This window comes from Eutrigla gurnardus (genome assembly GCF_963514095.1).
Source record: "Eutrigla gurnardus genome assembly, chromosome: 24".
Classification (NCBI taxonomy): domain Eukaryota; kingdom Metazoa; phylum Chordata; class Actinopteri; order Perciformes; family Triglidae; genus Eutrigla; species Eutrigla gurnardus.
The window spans coordinates 10029933-10048691 of NC_139935.1; the positions used below are offsets into that span (position 1 = coordinate 10029933).

General features: G+C 49.0%; 1 protein-coding gene across 1 annotated transcript in view; it reads right to left on the reverse strand.

The window, feature by feature from the left end:
* The window catches only part of LOC311010058 (scavenger receptor cysteine-rich type 1 protein M130-like), a gene marked incomplete at its 3' end in the record, with an annotated part of 217298 nt that overhangs the window by 192018 nt on the left and 6521 nt on the right, over positions 1-18759 (reverse strand). The window contains exons 2-3 of the mRNA XM_084004539.1: positions 5684-5716; positions 5317-5604 (exon numbers count right to left, since the gene is read on the reverse strand). Coding sequence (XP_083860665.1) covers positions 5317-5604; positions 5684-5716 — 321 coding nt within the window. The remainder of the gene's footprint in view (positions 1-5316; positions 5605-5683; positions 5717-18759) is intronic.

An 18759-nucleotide genomic window follows, 5' to 3' on the forward strand; every position in this document is an offset into this window, starting at 1 on the left:
AAACTGTCATTACACTACCAATAGGATTTAGGATAATACGAGCGGCGGTCTGGTTACCCCAACTTCAATATCATCAACCTCATATAATAATCCCTCACACAGAAAAATCCTAATTTACAGAGAATTCTACTATGCAAACTGTCATTATACTACCAATAGGATTTAGGATAATACGAGCGGCGGTCTGGCTACCCCTACTCCAATATCATCAACCTCATATAATAATCCCTCACACAGAAAAATCCTAATTTACAGAGAATTCTACTATGCAAACTGTCATTACACTACCGATAGGATTTAGGATAATACGAGCGGCGGTCTGGTTACCCCAACTTCAATATCATCAACCTCATATAATAATCCCTCACACAGAAAAATCCTAATTTACAGAGAATTCTACTATGCAAACTGTCATTATACTACCAATAGGATTTAGGATAATACGAGCTGCGGTCTGGTTACCCCAACTTCAATATCATCAACCTCATATAATAATCCCTCACACAGAAAAATCCTAATTTACAGAGAATTCTACTATGCAAACTGTCATTATACTACCAATAGGATTTAGGATAATACGAGCGGCGGTCTGGTTACCCCAACTTCAATATCATCAACCTCATATAATAATTTGTTACACCGAGAAAAACTCAAACCCATAAGGTGACGGAGAATTCCACCATGCAATCTGTTATTATACTACAAAAGGCCTTTTTGCTTAAAACTCACCAGAACAGCCTGCAGTCAACCGCTGCTATTTGAAAATTTAAATCGCGTTATGGGTCTATGGAAGATCCGGACTTGAAACAGAGCATTGTGAATATCAGCAAAAGTTAGGAATTTTACAAGAGGCTTCCTTTACCCTTTGAATTTGGCGCCGATTGCTAATATTCAGAATGACTCCATCCAGTCCAGACGTCCTCTAGCCCAGGGTTAGCGAGATGCCGACAACGCCATATTGTGGAAGAAAACTCTTCAGGTCCAATTCTGTGGCTGGTTCAAATGAGGTTTAATCACTGACAGTGGAGAAAAGACAATGTCGCGCTGCCACACAGTCCATTCTGCCATATGTGGCGTGAGCGATGACTTTATACACAGAACCAAAGGGGCAGGTCTAAACAGTGGATTTACATAGATTCAATACGCATCTCTCCCAACTTGGAAGAGACATCCTGAGACAACATAAAGGTGTGACTTCCCTCGGAACAGCTGGGTTCTTTCTACATAGTGTCACAACAGGGGCCATTCATGAAGGCCTTGATCAAGTATGTGAGATGAAGGTGTTTCGGGGACGGTCCAGGAAGGGGGACAGATCAGAGGGTCTTTTCATCAACATGACAAGGCTTACATACAACAAGATCAGCTCAGCAAGACATTTGATGTTCCCGAGAGAAAGTAACATTAAAACTGAAAAACAAATTGTAAGGTAACACATTTTCTTCTACAGAGGGGAGGTAAAGCTGTGTGTCATCGGCGTAGCAGTGGAACTGGAGACCATGGTGACGGAGGATCTGACCAAGTGGAAGTATGTACAGAATGAAGAGGAGTGGACCAAGCACAGAACCCTGGGGGACACCGTGGATGAGAGGAGCAGTGGCTGATTGACAGTTATTTATGGCAATGAATTGGTGTCTGTCAGAGAGATTGGATCTGAGCCAGGAGAGGGCGGTGCCACTGACGCCGAGGGTGGATTGGAGACGGGAGATGAGAATGGAGTGGTTGATCGTGTCAAAGGCAGCACTGAGGTCAAGGAGGAAGAGGATATTGAGGGAGCCGGTGTCAGAGGATAGCAGAAGGTCATTGGTCACTTTGAGGAGGGCAGTTTCTGTACTATGTTTGGAGCGGAAACCAGATTGGAAGAGTTTGAAGAGGTCGTTGGAGTCTAGGTAGGTGATGAGTTGTTTGGCAACAACACGTTCCAGGATTTTAGACAGAGAAGGCAGATTGGAAATGGGGCAGTAGTTGTTAGGGGAATCGGGATCCAGGCCGGGTTTCTTTGATACTGGGGTGACTGAAGCAAGCTTTAGGGAGGAGGGGACATGGCCAGAGGAAAGAGAGGAGTTTACAGTGGTTGTGATGAGGGTGGAGAGAGTGGGGAGACAGGCCTTTAGAAGTGTGGTGGGAAGTGGGTCCAGGTTGCAGGTTGATGATTTCATGGTTGAGACTATGGAGGAGAGGTCAGAGGAGGTGATGGTAGCAAATGTGGAGAAGGATTGACCGGTGGTTAGGGGGGGCTCAGGTTCGGGATGTGGAGCGGGGTAAGTGGTCAACTGGCTGTGGATTGTGCTGATTTTGTCATTGAAGAAGGATAGGAAGTTATTGCATTTTTCAACTGAGGAGGAGTGCGAGATGGTGTCCATTGGCTTGAGGAGTGTGTTAATCGTATTGAAGAGGGTCCTTGGATTTCTGCTGCCAGACTGGATGATTCCGGAGTAGTGAGAGGAGCGGGCTGAGTTCAGGGTTTCTTTGTATAGCTTGAGGTGTTGTTTGTACATTTCCAGGTGGACAGTAAGACCCGTTTTCATGGCAAGCCGTTCAAGTTGGCGTCGTTTGGATTCGACACGGTGGAGTTCGTCGATGTACCATGGAGCAGAGTGGGTAAATGAGACCAATTTAGACTGAACGGGTGCAAGAGTGATGAGTTGTAGCAGTTGACCAGGTTGTCAGGGGAGTTCTTATGGGTGATGATGAGTTTTGAGATGGACTCAGAAAGACATGTGGAGAGAAAGGATGGGTTGATGGACTTGATTGCGGAAGGTGATGGTGCGTTTTTGCTTCTTGTGGGGGGAGGGAGTGTGAGTTTGAAAAGTGATGGCCAGATGGTCGGAGATGTGAAGGTTATAACTGGCTAGGTGACTGATGGTGATTCCAGTGGAACAGACCAGATCCAGGTTGTGGCCTTTGTGATGGGTTGGAAAATCAATGTGTTGGGTGATGTTAAAGAATGAGAGGATTTCCAGAAGTTCAGTTGCTGGTTTGCAGTCAGAGGAGCCAACATGAATGTTGAAGTCACCCAGGAGGAGAACAGATGGAGATATAGCACAGAGCTGGGTAAGGAATGCAGATAAATCAGAGGGGAAGGCAGGGTCGGCTTTGGGGGGACGGTAAATGACTGCAATGACCAGGGGCTTGGGACCAGAGAGTTTAACAGAAAGGGATTTGAATGATGGAGGGGTTGGTATGGATGTTGCACTGGTTTTGATGTCATAGCGATGAATGATGGCAATTCCACCTCCAGTTCGACTATCCAGACGAGGTTTGTCAATGTAGGAGTATCCAGGGGGTGTGGCTTGATTGAGTGAAAAATAGTCCATGGGTTTTTGCCAAGTTTGGGTGAGACAGAGAAAATCCAGTGCTGAGTCAGAAATAAATGATGGGTTGAGGAGCTCTGGGTAGAGGAGTGAGGTAAACAGTGCGCACGTTGTAATTGTTATGGTGATGACATCATGACTTTGGAGTGTGCTGATTGGCCCACAGAGAAGGAATCAAATTCCCTGAGCCGGAGTAGACAAACTTTCTCCGGCTGCCTCTGTGGACATATCGTGGCCGACAAGGAAGTCCGAGTTCTTTGATGCTGTTGGATGTAACATATCCGGGAGGAGTGCTTATTGAACAGTGTAGTTGGAGGAGTTCAGAGATGGGATGCCGGTGTTTTAGCACCATGCTGTCGTTGTTCCTGCTGACACTGCTAGTAATGTTAGTAGCTAGCCAAGCAATGCCAGCACTAGTCGGCAGCCAGCTGGCAGTGAGCTCGCTAACTAGTAACGTCAGCCAACTCTTGGAAGTGCCAGGGGGCAATGGTGGAGGGCCGGGTTGTAGCAGCCAACTAGCCGTCGACCTGCTAGCATGTAGCCAGTCCCCCGGCGGCCAGCTAGCCAATGGCCCAGCGCTGCTGGCAGGTCCCGGACAGCTGACAGCAGTGGCACGGACAGGTAGCAGCCAGCTAGTCACCAACTGGCTAGCTAGTAACCAGTTTCCAGCTAGCCCGCTATCCCGTGGGCCAGAGCAGCCAGCAAGTCGCGGGCACAGATGGAGAACAGAGAGGCAAGCGAGGACAATCCAGACCATGACAGGACGACAGAAACAGATGTGACCGGAGTGACAGAGGTCGGCAACCCGACGGGGACGGAGGTGGTTAGGTCCACAGAGTTTTTATTTCCCGGAGGGCGATGTTGACAGCTGGAGATCCAAGCAGGTAGGTGCCTACTCCACAGGTAGAGGGGGAGATTTGTAGTCAGATCCGAGGACCAGAAAGGTGTCGAACAGAAGGTGTTGAAAGTAGACACGAGGAGAACTAGTAAAGAGTTTAAAAGACTAGTAAAATTAGGAAAAACGCGGGGGGAGAAGCGGCGAACAGAGCAGCGCCAGTGTCCTCTCCAGTCATTACACAGCGCTGTTGTTCTGTTTTTGGGTTCTGATGTGGCCTCTGTCCTACTGTGACACCGAGGTCCACAAGCAGGAAACACAACACTTCACTAACTGTGGATGCTCCACATAATAAGGCAGGGAGACACCAACAGTGCCACGTTAACACCATATCAGCCGTGTGACAAAGAAATGTGTTGCACTCTCTTCACACAGCACTGCTGTTGCAGAATAGTGGGGACGTCCATGTCCTCATGCAGCCGCTTACCTGTGATGATCACATTAGAGCTACACAGCACCATCTGGTGCATAAAAGCACCAGATGGTCAACGCTTCATCGGCCATCAAGCTCATTTAACACTCAATGAGTCGGGGAGGATTCAGATCCATCTGGCAGATAGAAACAGATGAAAGGGCACGGAGAATCCCAGGATGCTGCTGCAAACATGTCTGCCACTGTCAACCCTCTGAGGAGAGCCTTGGATGAGGACATGACATGAAAAACCTCCATTAACATGAACAAATCAATTCTAAAATGGACTGGAAGCCAGTGAAATGACCTGGCTGTTTGTAGTTCTCTACTGAAAGGAGTTTGGTAAGACTTTAGATGGAGAGGAGGGACGAGAGATGAAAGGTCACATTTACCCTCCGTTCAACAAGATGGACCCTCAAAACAGGAAGTGATGTCACAGGTCTGACAGACAGACAGACATACAGACAGACAGACAGACAGACAGGTGTGTCCTGCCAGGTGAAGCTCAGCAGTCTATGGAGGGTCTGAAGCTTCCAGAAACCAGCCCACTTCTCTACATTCTAGGACGTCATTGTCCTGGAGAACTTTACAGTTCAGTCCAGTGGAAACCACTGACTGTCACTGGGACAGAGGAAGGAACATACTGGGAACACTGCTGTCAAAGATGATGTCATAGATGATGTCACTGAGGGGCTTACCTGAGCAGGTGAGATCCAGGATGAAAGAAGAGGAATCTGATCTTGCACACTCTCTCAGAGCAGATCCAGAATGAACACAGTCAGACCTGATCCACCACACAGGTCTTTTTGAGGACTTCTTTCTCCGTCCTACAGAAACAGCAAAGCCACAGTCCAGCTCTCTACAGACAACAGCTGCTTCCTTCAGGGTCCAGCCATCGCCAACCACTGGTCTCCAGTCTCCCTGTCTCATCTCCAGTGTTCCAGCACAGCGACTGGCTCCTCCCACCAACCTGACATCATCAGGCTCTGAACAGAAAGAAGAGAGTCGTCAGTGAAAGAAGTGAAGATTCTACTTTCTTTCTCTCTTGTTAATTTCTCTATTTACCTGTTGAGTTGTGATTTCCTTCAACCTGGAGTCCTGGAGAAACACAAACATATATATTGTTTTCATTCAATGAAATAAAATCAACAAACATGTTTTCAAATGATGTTGAAGAGAGCGAATATCTGGTCGATGTGACCACTGCTCTTTGAAAGTCCTGTTTGTGTCCACTCCTGCATCCATCCTTCTGAGGAGAAGCAGATGATGGACCAGCTGACACGGCAACAGTGCAGCAGAGCCTTTTTTGTTCATTTTTTGCAGTTTTTGATCTTACTGCTGTCCAAACTCTTCGTTTATTTACTGCTGGTTGACTAGAAGTGGCATTTGATGACTGATGGCTGTGGATGGTGAAGTCTAAAGGTGATATTTTGTGGATTGGAACTAGGCCTGCTATCCCTGGTTGCTAACTAGCACACAGCCTTCGCTGCAGCCACCTGCTGGCTTTGGCAGCCAACACAACCAGGCCACAGCAGCTACCACCACCAGGCCTCAGCAGCTACCACCACCAGGCCTCAGCAGCTACCACCACCAGGCCACAGCAGCTACCACCACCAGGCCTGAGCAGCTACCACCACCAGGCCTCAGCAGCTACCACGACCAGGCCACAACAGCTACCACCACCAGGCCTCAGCAGCTACCACCACCAGGCCGCAGCAGCTACCACCACCAGGCCTCAGCAGCTACCACGACCAGGCCACAACAGCTACCACCACCAGGCCGCAGCAGCTACCACCACCAGGTCTCAGCAGCTACCACCACCAGGCCACAGCAGCTACCACCACCAGGCCGCAGCAGCTACCACCACCAGGCCTCAGCAGCTACCACCACCAGGCCTCAGCAGCTACCACCACCAAGCCACAGCAGCTACCACCACCAGGCCTCAGCAGCTACCACCACCAGGCCTCAGCAGCTACCACCACCAAGCCACAGCAGCTACCACCACCAGGCCTCAGCAGCTACCACCACCAGGCCTCATCAGCTACCACCACCAGGCCGCAGCAGCTACCACCACCAGGCCTCAGCAGCTACCACCACCAGGCCGCAGCAGCTACCACCACCAGGCCTCAGCAGCTACCACGACCAGGCCACAACAGCTACCACCACCAGGCCGCAGCAGCTACCACCACCAGGCCTCAGCAGCTACCACCACCAGGCCACAGCAGCTACCACCACCAGGCCGCAGCAGCTACCACCACCAGGCCTCAGCAGCTACCACCACCAGGCCTCAGCAGCTACCACCACCAAGCCACAGCAGCTACCACCACCAGGCCTCAGCAGCTACCACCACCAGGCCTCAGCAGCTACCACCACCAAGCCACAGCAGCTACCACCACCAGGCCTCAGCAGCTACCACCACCAGGCCTCATCAGCTACCACCACCAGGCCGCAGCAGCTACCACCACCAGGCCTCAGCAGCTACCACCACCAGGCCACAGCAGCTACCACCACCAGGCCGCATCCAAAGCCACCTCTACTGGGTCAGTGTTGTCTAATTTGTTTTAACATATCATCAAAGCAAAATGGCAACAAAAGAGCTAAAGAAAGACTTAGAAGACCTGAAGAATGCAGTAAACATGATGTCTCAGGACATTGCCAGCATGGCAAATACAATGAGCACCATGATGAACCTTATGAAGGAAATAAGTGAAATCAAGAAGAAGAATGAGGAGCAGGAGAACAGAATTAACTCTTTAGAGAACCGCTTGCTGGACCTGGAGCAGTACTCAAGAATTAATGATGTTATTGTGACAGGACTAAAAATCAAACCAAAATCATATTCCAAAGCGGTGGAGGGAGAAGATCGACAAGATAAGGACAGACATGAGGAGTCAACTGAAGCCCAAGTGACTGCCTTTCTGCAGGAGAAGAACATCTTAATCAATAGAGACGACATAGAAGCATGTCACACAATTCCTGTAGGTAACAAGATAGGCAGAGCAGCCAATCATGTCTGTTATAAGAATTTTGTATAACCACATGACTTTAGTATTTCCACTGATGACCTAAACAGGGCCTAAAGCTATCCTGCAGAACAGCTAACCGTTATCAGGGGCCCTGTGCACATGATGTCTTGTATTACATGTTTTCAATGACGTGTTATCTCCTGTGCTTTTAAAAGACTTTTAACCTTGGGTTAAAATCCCAAAAGCTAGGGTTAAAGTCCTTGGGTTAAAGTCCCAAAAGCGCCGTATAGTAGAATCCAGGATTCTCAACTTGCCGAGAATGGTTTTACCAAATAGGAAAAAAAGGTTTCTACTCATTTAGCAAGACACAGAGAACTGTGTTGACGAAAGTCGACCAGTTACAAAAAAAAAAAAAAGAGAAAAGAGGGATTCTCCTATCGGGGTAGTTTTGATTAGGAGGGAGTCTTGCTAAGTCAGTAAAAATACGAGGTCATGCACCTCGGAGTACTGGGTCTAAGAACAGTATAAGGTACGTCTTGGACAGACGAGACCTACTTTGATCCCTGCCTCAGAGTACTGGGTCTTGGGGCCAGTAAATACGTCTTTGGAACGACGGAAACGACTTTGATCCCCCAGGCCGCCTGAGTTATCAAAACCGCGCTATCACTCAGGTAAGACAAACTTACGTTTTTTTTTAAGTAAATTTTTTTTTATTGTTTGTTAAAAGTTGTTCGTCTATATATATACAATCTATACAGAATAAAGCAGATAGACAGAAGAAGTTAGAGCAGGAAGAGCAGGAAAAGGAAGACAGGAGTAAAAAACGAGAGCAGGAGAGAAAAGAAAAAGAAATACCCAAACAGACAAGTTCTAATCTTTATCCTGTTCTGTATTCTCTCCGAGAGCAACGGAGAGATGAGGACGAGGTTCCCCTGCGTCTGATGCCTGTCCCTCCTCCCTACCCGGATCAGCCCCATCAGCTGCAGCCTCCGCAGCCTCCACCTCTCCCCGAGCCGGTTCAAGTCTCAACCCCCTCCAGGATGATAGGGCACTTCTCACCACAAACCCCGAGACACCCATGGGATGCGGGGTGTGTGGGGGTGACCCGCAGCGGTAAGGCATACAGCCCTCTTACATCACCACAATTTGATTATGACAGTACCGAATGCGTAGCGAACATCTATCCTATGATTGAAATGCTAAATCCTCGCGCGGGAGTAGACCAACAGCCGCCGGTAGTCAGAGTTTACCGTCCTTGGACAGACGCAGATGTAAAAGAAGCCACAGCTGGCATTCCTCACCCTCGGACCAACAGCACCGAATTTGAGATACAATTCAGGAGGGTGTGTGCCAGCTACTGGCTAAATACGCTAGAAGTAGAACGGGCACTCTGACACGTTTTAAAAGGCGATTGGTGTCTGGTTAAGGGTAATTGGAATCCCCTTAATGCAGCCGATGCCAACAATCCATACGCGTTTAATACCGCCGACTGGTCAGCACACGTAGATCGGCTCTTGATGAGTGGTTGCGCAATACCGTGGTAGAGCAGACTACTTCAAAATAACTAATTGCAAACAAACAAAAGACGAACCAATTATGGTATACTTCGACAGACTCAAAACAGTCTTTGATGCTAACAGTGGCATAGCTTCCGATGAGGTAGACAATAGTCCATACGCCATGCAGCTCAAAAATGCATTTTTGACCGGCATGGACTCAGATCTGGCGCAGTTCATTAAAAAGCATTTGATTGGACATGCTACTACGGGCCTGCGTAACCTAAAAGAACACGAGGTACATGCCGAGGGGGTGCAGAAAAATAAGAAAATGGGAAAGTCAAAAAACGCCTTTGTGTTGGATGATGATTGTGGTGGTGATGATGATGACGGCGGTGTGCTGTACCGGGGGGTGCACAGAGAGGGAGAGGTAGATACGAGAGGGGGAGAGACAGGAGAGATGGAGAGGGGAGCAGATCAAAATATAGAGATGACACTTGCTTTAACTGTGGTAAGTTTGGACATTGGCGTAAAGAATGCAGGGTCAAGGGCGGACGAGGAGGAGGCAACAGAGGCGGACACAGAGGATCCAGGCGGAACCAAGACTCATCTCCCCGGCACCGAGAATCACCAACTGCGTGACTATCTCAGCAGACAGGTCGTAATGACACACACACACACACACACAGCCCACAGAGTCTACTGACACACACACACAGCCCACAGAGTCTCCGCACACACACACACACACACACACACACACACAGGGAGCTGACACAGAGGCAGATAAGGTTCTTTCAGTGGTAACAATAGACGTCTTGTTAAGGTTAGGAGAGAAACTGTTTGTTACAATAAAAGTAAACAATCACAAAATAAAATTCCTGTGCGATACCAGTGCATCAGTTGTGCGGGAGGAAGATGCTGGAAGGTCAAGGTCAGACGGACTTAGAGTTAAATCAGCCACAGGGCATGTGATAATCGAACCAATGTGCGTCCCAGTGTGGATCGAGGATCCTAACACCAAAAGAAAAGTACACACATGGATGGCCATCTCAAAACTATGCCCAGTTAACTTATTGGGGAGTTAGCTTTTTACCCAAATTGGAGATGTATATCATGCAGCTAAATTGGGTAACAAAACGGTACAAAGGCTGTTCATCTAAAAGGGGGGAACAAACAAAACGTGGCGGAATGATACCAGTTAACTGAAGAAGAGAAATATCAGTTAATAGGTGTTCCACTAATATTATGGTCAACTGGGTCTGCAGATGTGGGTAAAATAAAAGATATAGAACCGGTAAAAATTACACCAAACGGATCATTTAGACCATATCAACGTCAGTATCCACTAAAACCAGAGGCCGAAGCAGGCATACAACCAATCATTAAAAGATCTGGCTAAAGCAGGAATCATCATAGAATGTCCTGATTCACCCTGTAACACACCTCTGTTTCCAGTCAAAAAGGCAGCACCATCTACAGGATGGCGCATGGTTCAAGACTTGCAGGCTGTCAACAGAGCTGTGATACCAAGGGCGCCCCTAGTGCCAGATCCACATACGCTGCTAAATGAGTTAAGTCCACAGGCTAAATTCTTCTCAGTTATTGATCTAGCGAATGCTTTCTTCTCTATTCCAGTGCAACCAGACTCACAGTTTTGGTTTGCATTTCAATACAGAGGAAAGAAGTACACTTACACAAGGATCCCTCAGGGATATTGTGAAAGTCCTACCATTTTCTCGCGGGCAATGTGTTCAAATCTAGCCAAATTTAACCCACCAAAACAAAGTCAAATTATGTTGTATGTCGATGATATTTTGATAGCTTCAAAAACTCAAGCTGACTGTAAAACAGACACTCTGGTGCTGCTGAAGTTTTTAGCTGAACAAGGTCACAAAGCAAGTAGAAACAAACTCCAGTTGTGGAAACAAATGGTGAAGTATTTGGGTTTTAACATATCTCAGGAAGGAAAACATCTCGATGACAAACGCAAAGAAGCTATTCTGCAAGCTCCAAAACCAAAAACAAAAAAGCAAATGATGTCATTCTTAGGCATGACAGGCTTTTGCAGGCAATGGATTGCTAATTATGCTGAATTAGCACAACCACTGCAGGGTCTAATCTATGATCAACCTATGGCAGCCGGGGATAATATTATTTGGAAACAGGAGGCAGAACAATCCTTTAAACAACTAAAACAGGTTTTAGTGAGCACATCTGTATTAGCACTCCCAGACTACAAAAAACCTTTCATCCAAACATGTGACGCGAGACAAGGATTCATGACCAGCGTTCTAACACAGCCTTTTGGACAAAAACTACGACCGATAGCTTATTACTCTTCTAAACTTGACCCCATAGCAAGAGCTATGCCTCCATGTTTACAGGCAGTGCAGGCAGCAGCTATTGCTGTACAAAGTTCAGCTTCGCTCGTGTCGTTTCATCCATTGACATTGAAGGGTTTACATGCGGTTTCTGTACTTCTGATGCAAAACAAAGTAGCTTTCATGTCACCAGCTTGGCATCTCAATTGTATGACAATACTTATGGCGCAGCCACATTTGACAATCGAACGCTTCAACACGTTGAATCCATCCACACTTTTGCCACACGAACAGGACGGTGATAAACATGACTGCTTAGCTAAAACTGAGGAAACTGTTTTGCCGAGAGCAGACCTGACTGATACACCACTCACACATCCAGACATAACAATGTTTGTTGACGGTTCCTGCAGGAAAAATCCAGATGGCACGGATGCCAGTAGTGTGCGGTGGTGACACAGGGGAGGGTGCTGAAATCCTCACCTTTGCCATCACACTTCTTAGCACAGGCAGCAGAAATAATAGCTTTGACGGAGGCATGTAGATTGGGGAAGGGAAAGCTATCACAGTCTATACAGTATGCATTCTCCACACTGCATGTTTTCGACCAACAGTGGAAAAACAGAGGCATGGTAACATCTACAGGCAAAGCTATTCAACACAAAGATTTGATTCTAACTTTATTGGATGCTATTCTCCTACCAAAAGCAGTTGCAGTCTGTAAATGCGCAGCACACACTACCGGGACTGATCCAGTTTCACGAGGAAATCGCAAAGCAGACGAAGAAGCTAAACGCGCAGCAACAGAAGGACGGGACTCACAGATCACATTTTTGTAACTGATACTGACGCAGAACACATTGACCATGATATCTTAAAGGACATGCAAGCCACAACACCAGACACTGAGAGAACACTGTGGCGAGACAAAGGAGCAAAACAAACAGACGATGCCATCTGGAGATGACCTGAGGGTAAGCCCATCCTTCCTAAAACCCTCTATCGATTTGCAGCTATTTTGAGCCATGGAATTACCCATGTCTCAACAGGAGGGATGTGGCAATGATAAGTAAATGTTTTACAACATATGGATTTCAAAATTACTCTAAAAATGTTTGTGCATCCTGTTTGATTTGCTCCAAGCACAACTCGCAAGGAAGAATGAGACCTAAAAGAGGAGCGTTCCCGAAAGCTGAATATCCTTTCCAAACAATATGCATGGACTTCATCGAACTAAACAAATCAGAGGGGAAGAAATACTGTCTGGTAATAGTAGATATGTTTTCAAAATGGGTTGAAATCACACCAACAGCAACAAACGACGCTATAGTGGTACCAAAAATCTTTGCTACTATTATTGCACTAAGATTCGGATTCCCAGGAACAATTTATTGCGATAACGGTCCACATTTCAGAAACCAAGTCATGGCTAAATTATCAGAAATGTCTAACATTCAACTAAAAGTTTCATTGCAGTTATCATTGGTATCACTGGTCATCTCCTCGCTGGGAAGGTCCATATCAGGTTCTGCTATCTACACCGACAGCAGTCCACATCGCTGAGAGAGGAACGTGGGTTCATCTGACACACTGTAAGAGAGCATACAGCACTCCAGAGGAGACAGATAAGTAAAAACACCACACCATGGCCAACAGACCATGGAATCCATACCGAAGGACGGGATGCGGTATGAGGAACATTGTGTCTAATCAGTCTGGTAGCAGTGATAGTGGTAGTTCCGATACTCTGGGTACACGAACTTCAGTCTCAACAATCGAATGGCAACAACAATCGCACCGCAGCTGAATCACTGATTATAAATTCGACACTAGCCAATACAACGCTAGCTAATTCAACACCAGCCAAATTAAGAGCTAAAAGAGAAATTGGACCGCAAATTGTATAACTTTGGGTCTCTACCCGCTGACAGGAACTGCACCACTGTACACCAATTGTTTCCCCCTGTGCCAACTCACACGCGGCCGCCCTGGTTTGAGCCATATGACGGCGACTACACCTGTCTGTCTAGAGAAGAAGGTACGGTTAGTGTAGGAACTTTGTACTCTAACCCTGAAGTTATCAGCAGGAGAATGGGGTGTGCAGGATGCGTGAGTGAGAAGACAACTTGTGACCAGGGCGGACATCTGGTGGTTCTGCGGTGGTAATACACTTAGACCAACATTAACAATTGATTGGATTAACTATTTGTATTATAACCAACAAAGGTTCATCAATTACACCAGAGACGGCATCAGGGGTTATCTATACAATTAGATAGGACTAGTCTCTTGGCATGGCAGAAACGGCTGGCGCTGGACATGCTGCTGGCCGAGAAGGGAGGCGTGTGCAAGATGTTTGGGGATATGTGTTGCACTTTCATTCCCAATAACACCGCCCCTGACGGCAGTGGGACTAGGGCGCTGGCAGGTTTGACATCGCTATCCGAGGAGTTTGCAGAAAACTCAGGTATTGATGATCACCCTTACTTTTCATGGATGGAGAGCATGTTTGGGAGGTGGTCAGGGCTCATACAATCAGTTTTGATAACCATAAATATAATGACCATAATTATGACTGCGTTGTGTTGTTGTTGTGTTCCATTCCTGAGAGACTTAGTTCAGAGGCTGATTGACATTGCCATGAACAAGATGTTACTGTACACCAGAGTGCCGGATGAGGAGGATAAAGGTGATGCAACATCATATCTATCAGATTACAGTGACGATGAAATAACCCCTGTGAAGTGTGCTTCCCGACTCCTAGGTGAGCAGAAAGTTCCAGGTGATCTGGAAGCTGAGGACATGCACGGAGACTTGGAGGATTTTCTATGATTAGTAGTTTAAATAAAAATAAAAACATAAATTCCACAGCACGATGGGTTGACCAGCCTGCGTTGGACATTTTGTTTGATTTCTATTCTTCCTTCCTATTAAGCTTTAGACTGGTAGAGATTCGATTTTTTTATGTATAACCTTGTTTGAATTGAATCATTTGTGAGAGCCCTGCTCATGCTCAGCACCTCACAGGGCCTCCCATCAGCCAGCTGAGGCAGAGGGGAGGGGTGGTGAGGGGGCGGTACTACCCCAGGTGTCAGCAATCCACAGGACAATCAGGTGATTGCCAGCCTTCATATACCCTGCAGAAGCAGAGGAGGGGTTGGACTGGAGCAGTGAACAGAGCAGGAGCACGAGGAGAAATCACTGAGGAGCAAGCAAACGGGTCAGTGGGAAACTTCACCCTCCACTAACCTCTGGTCTCTTTTGTTTCCCCCTCGCTCTGACCAGGAGAGCCAGTACCGAGCCCCCTGAGCGGCCACCAAGCCGAGGAAGATTTCAGTTGTTTGTCGTCCCTCACCCCTTTTTTCAGTTCCCTTCCCCACCCCCCACCTGTTAAGAATAAAAGACCCCAAGTGGGCTTCACCGCAACGCTGTGTCCAGTCCCTTCTGTTCCTCTCTGTCTACCCACTGCTCACTCGCACGGCCAAGCGGCCACATATGGTGGAGAATGCGGGCAGGCTGATCCTCGCAATCTGGGGGTAGACTGAGTGTGAGCATGGAGGAGACATTGAAAGCCATTCTGGCCACCCAAGCCACCTTGCAGACCGCCGTAACCGAACTGTGCAAGTTAACAGCTAGAAGAGGTCCCCCGGAACGACAGCCAAGAGATGTGCTGACCAAGCTGACGGGGGATGATGACGTTGAATCCTATATGGCCCTGTTTGAGAGGGTCGCCGTGGGAGAGGGCTGGCCAAGAGCCGAGTGGGCGCATATCCTGATGCCCTTCCTGACTGGTGAAGCACAGAAAGCCTGCCGCGACCTTTCAGCAGCCGACGCTGCCCACTATGATCGAGTAAAAACCGCCATTTTGGCCCAGTATGGACTTAGCCTTCCAGCCCGAGCGCAGAGAGTGCATGATTGGACCTACAATCCCGCTCTTCCAGCCCGGGCCCAAGTCATGACCCTACTACGTTTCACCCGGAGCTGGCTGGAGGAAGTGGCCAGGCCACCGATGGTGGACCGGGTGTTAATTGACCGATGCCTCCAGGGACTGCCCCCCGACACCAAGAGGTATGTTGCCCAGCAGGGGGCCCCCACTTTGGACAATTTGGTAGCCCTATTGGAGAACCACAAAGTAATGGGGGGCCTCATGCGGTCAGAGAGTAACCGTTCAACTAATCCCAAAATCAAGGGCGAGAGGGAGATGGGGAGCAAGGTGGTCAGCCCCCCAGCAGGCCGACTGTTCCCTGGATGGGCTGGACCGACAGCCCAACGAGCCCCACCATTTGCCGTACCCCGATGTTTCACCTGTGGCAGGGAAGGACACTTCGCCTGAGAGTGCCCCGGTCGGGAGGAATCAATGCCCACAGCGGGAACCTCTGAAGGCAAAGCTTTCTACTGCCACCACCTCACCACCTGTTGGGCCCATGAGGGAGCACCGGCCCCGAAGTTTCCTGTGAAGATTGCTGGGAAGGATACCGAGGCACTTTTGGACTCCAGAAGTATGGTCTCCCTCATCAGACCTGAATTTGCCAGCACAACGATGGGAGCAGAGATCCCTGTGTCATGTATCCATGGGGAAACACGGAGGTATCCAACCTCCATCATCAAGGTGATCACGCCACGGGGCCCCTTCACTCTACAGGCAGGGGTCGTCGAACAACTTCCAGTCCCTGTCCTGGTTGGGCGAGACAGCCCCCTCTTCTCGCTTTACTGGCCAGGAAGAAAAAGGGGAGGATCCGGAAGCGACCCCTGGAGACCAAAAGATCGGCTATAACCCAACCGGCGCTGGCAGGTGAGCCCCCCGATGGCAGTGCAGCCGAGACCAGTGAGGACGACGCCGGTGAGGGTGTCAATGATCAGTCCACGGTCACAGTGCAGGAGGGGCCCTTGGAGGATATAGGGTCAGATGTAGGCTTCTCGCAATTTCCTGAAGCTGAAATGGATGGGGGACCTAGGTTGGGCCGGTTTGGCTCGGCGCAGCTCCAGGACCCCAATCTGGCCCAGGCTTGGAGGGATGTCCAAGTGATCGAGGGCCAAAACCAGGAGGGGGTGAGGCAAGTGTCTTTTCCACATTTCATGGTGAAAAATAAACTGTTGTATCGAGTCTCCCAGAAAAATGCTGAAGTGTGTGAACAGTTGGTTGTCCCAAAGACATATGTCTCAAAAGTTTTATATCCAGCCCACACCCACCTCCTAGGGGGGCATCTGGGGAGAGAGAAGACCTATGAACGGATTCTCAGCCGCTTCTACTGGCCGGGGGTCAAGAGAGCTGTGGAGGATACTGTAAACACTGTGCCGAGTGCCAAACCAACGCCCCAAAGGTAACATACAGAAGTCCACTCATACCTCTACCCATTATCGAAACCCCATTTAGTAGGATTGGTATGGACATAGTGGGGCCCTTACCAAAATCTAGCCGGGGTCACCGCTATATTCTGGTCATACTGGATTATGCCACCCGATATCCTGAGGCCATTCCCCTGCGCACTGCAACTGGGAAGGCAGTGGCTAGGGAACTGTTCCTGCTCTGCAGTAGAGTGGGCCTGCCAGAAGAGATCCTGACAGATCAGGGATCCTGCTTCATGTCTGGGGTGATGAAAAGGATGTGTCAACTCCTGAAGGTAAGACAGATCAGAACCTCTGTCTACCACCCACAGACGGATGGATTAGTTGAAAGGTTCAACAAAACACTAAAGCATATGCTACGCAAAATAATAGATGTGGATGGTAAAAACTGGGACCAGTTGCTGCCATATGTTCTTTTCTCTGTCCGTGAGGTCCCACAGGGTTCCACCGGGTTCTCCCCCTTCGAGCTGGTGTATGGACGCCGACCTCGAGGCCTGTTGGACCTGGCCAAAGACGCTTGGGAAGAACAACCCCCCACTCAGCGCAGCATCGTGGAACAAATGCATCACAGAATGACCCAAGTCTGGCCTCTGGTGCGGGAACACATGGAACGGGCCCAAACCCAGCAGGCTCACGTGTACAACCGGGGGGCGCAGGTGAGAACATTCCAACCGGGAGACAAAGTGATGGTGTTGATCCCCACTGACTATTGCAAGTTTTTGGCAAAATGGCAGGGACCATATGAAGTAATGGAACAAATGGGACCGGTAAATTATCGGGACAGACAGGTTGGTCGCAGGAAGGGCCAGCAACTGTATCACATCAATCTGCTGAAGCCCTGGCACGAACCGGTCCCTATCCCCACCAGTGTCCTGGCCGCCACTCACTCCCAGATCACAACCCCTGTGAGACTGGGTGATCAGTTGTCTTCCAGACAGGTCCAGGAGGTCCAGGAGCTCCTGGCCAAAAGCAAAGATGTCTTTTCAGAGACCCCTGGCCAGACAACGCTCATCGCCCATGACATATGTACGGAGCCAGGGAAAATGGTAAGACTGCGACCTTACCGCATCCCAGAGGCACGACGGGGAGCCATCAGGAAGGAGGTGAGAAAAATGCTGGACCTTGGGGTGTTGGAGGAGTCGCACAGTGCCTGGTCCAGCCCCATAGTCCTCGTGGGGAAACCAGATGGGAGCATCAGGTTCTGCAACGATTACCGAAAGTTGAATGAAATATCACAGTTTGACACGTACCCTATGCCCCGTGTAGACGAGCTGATCGAGAGGCTGGGGCCGGCCCGGTTCATCTCCACCCTGGACCTGACCAAAGGGTATTGGCAGGTGCCACTCACTCAGCAAGCAAAGGAGAAGACCGCCTTCTCGACACCAGATGGCGCCTTCCAGTATCGAGTCCTCCCATTTGGCCTCCATGGAGCCCCAGCCACGTTCCAGAGGCTCATGGACAAGGTCCTCCGGCCCCATCAAGACTATGCTGCAGCATACATAGATGACATCGTTATACACAGTATCTCATGGGAAGATCATCTGCAGCGCCTGGAAGCAGTTATCCAATCCTTACGCGAGGCAGGACTCACAGCCAACCCAGGGAAGTGCTCTTTGGCCTTGGAGGAGGCAAATTACCTGGGGTACACTGTGGGGCGAGGGAATGTCAAGCCACAGGTGAAGAAGACAGACGCTATTGCAACGTGGCCCCAACCCCAGACCAAACGTCAGGTGAGGACCTTCCTGGGGTTAGTGGGTTACTACCGACAGTTTATCCCTAACTTTGCCTCCCTAGCAGGGCCCCTCAATGAGCTGACGAAAAAAGGGGCGCCCAACCAGGTTAAGTGGACGGAACAGACTGAGCAGGCCTTCAGGGCTTTGAGAACAGCCCTCTGCAGCGAACCCGTGCTCCATACCCCAGACTTCAGGAGGAAGTTTGTACTGCAGACAGACGCATCCATGGTAGGCCTGGGGGGGGGGGTCCTGTCCCAAATCCATGAAGGGATTGAA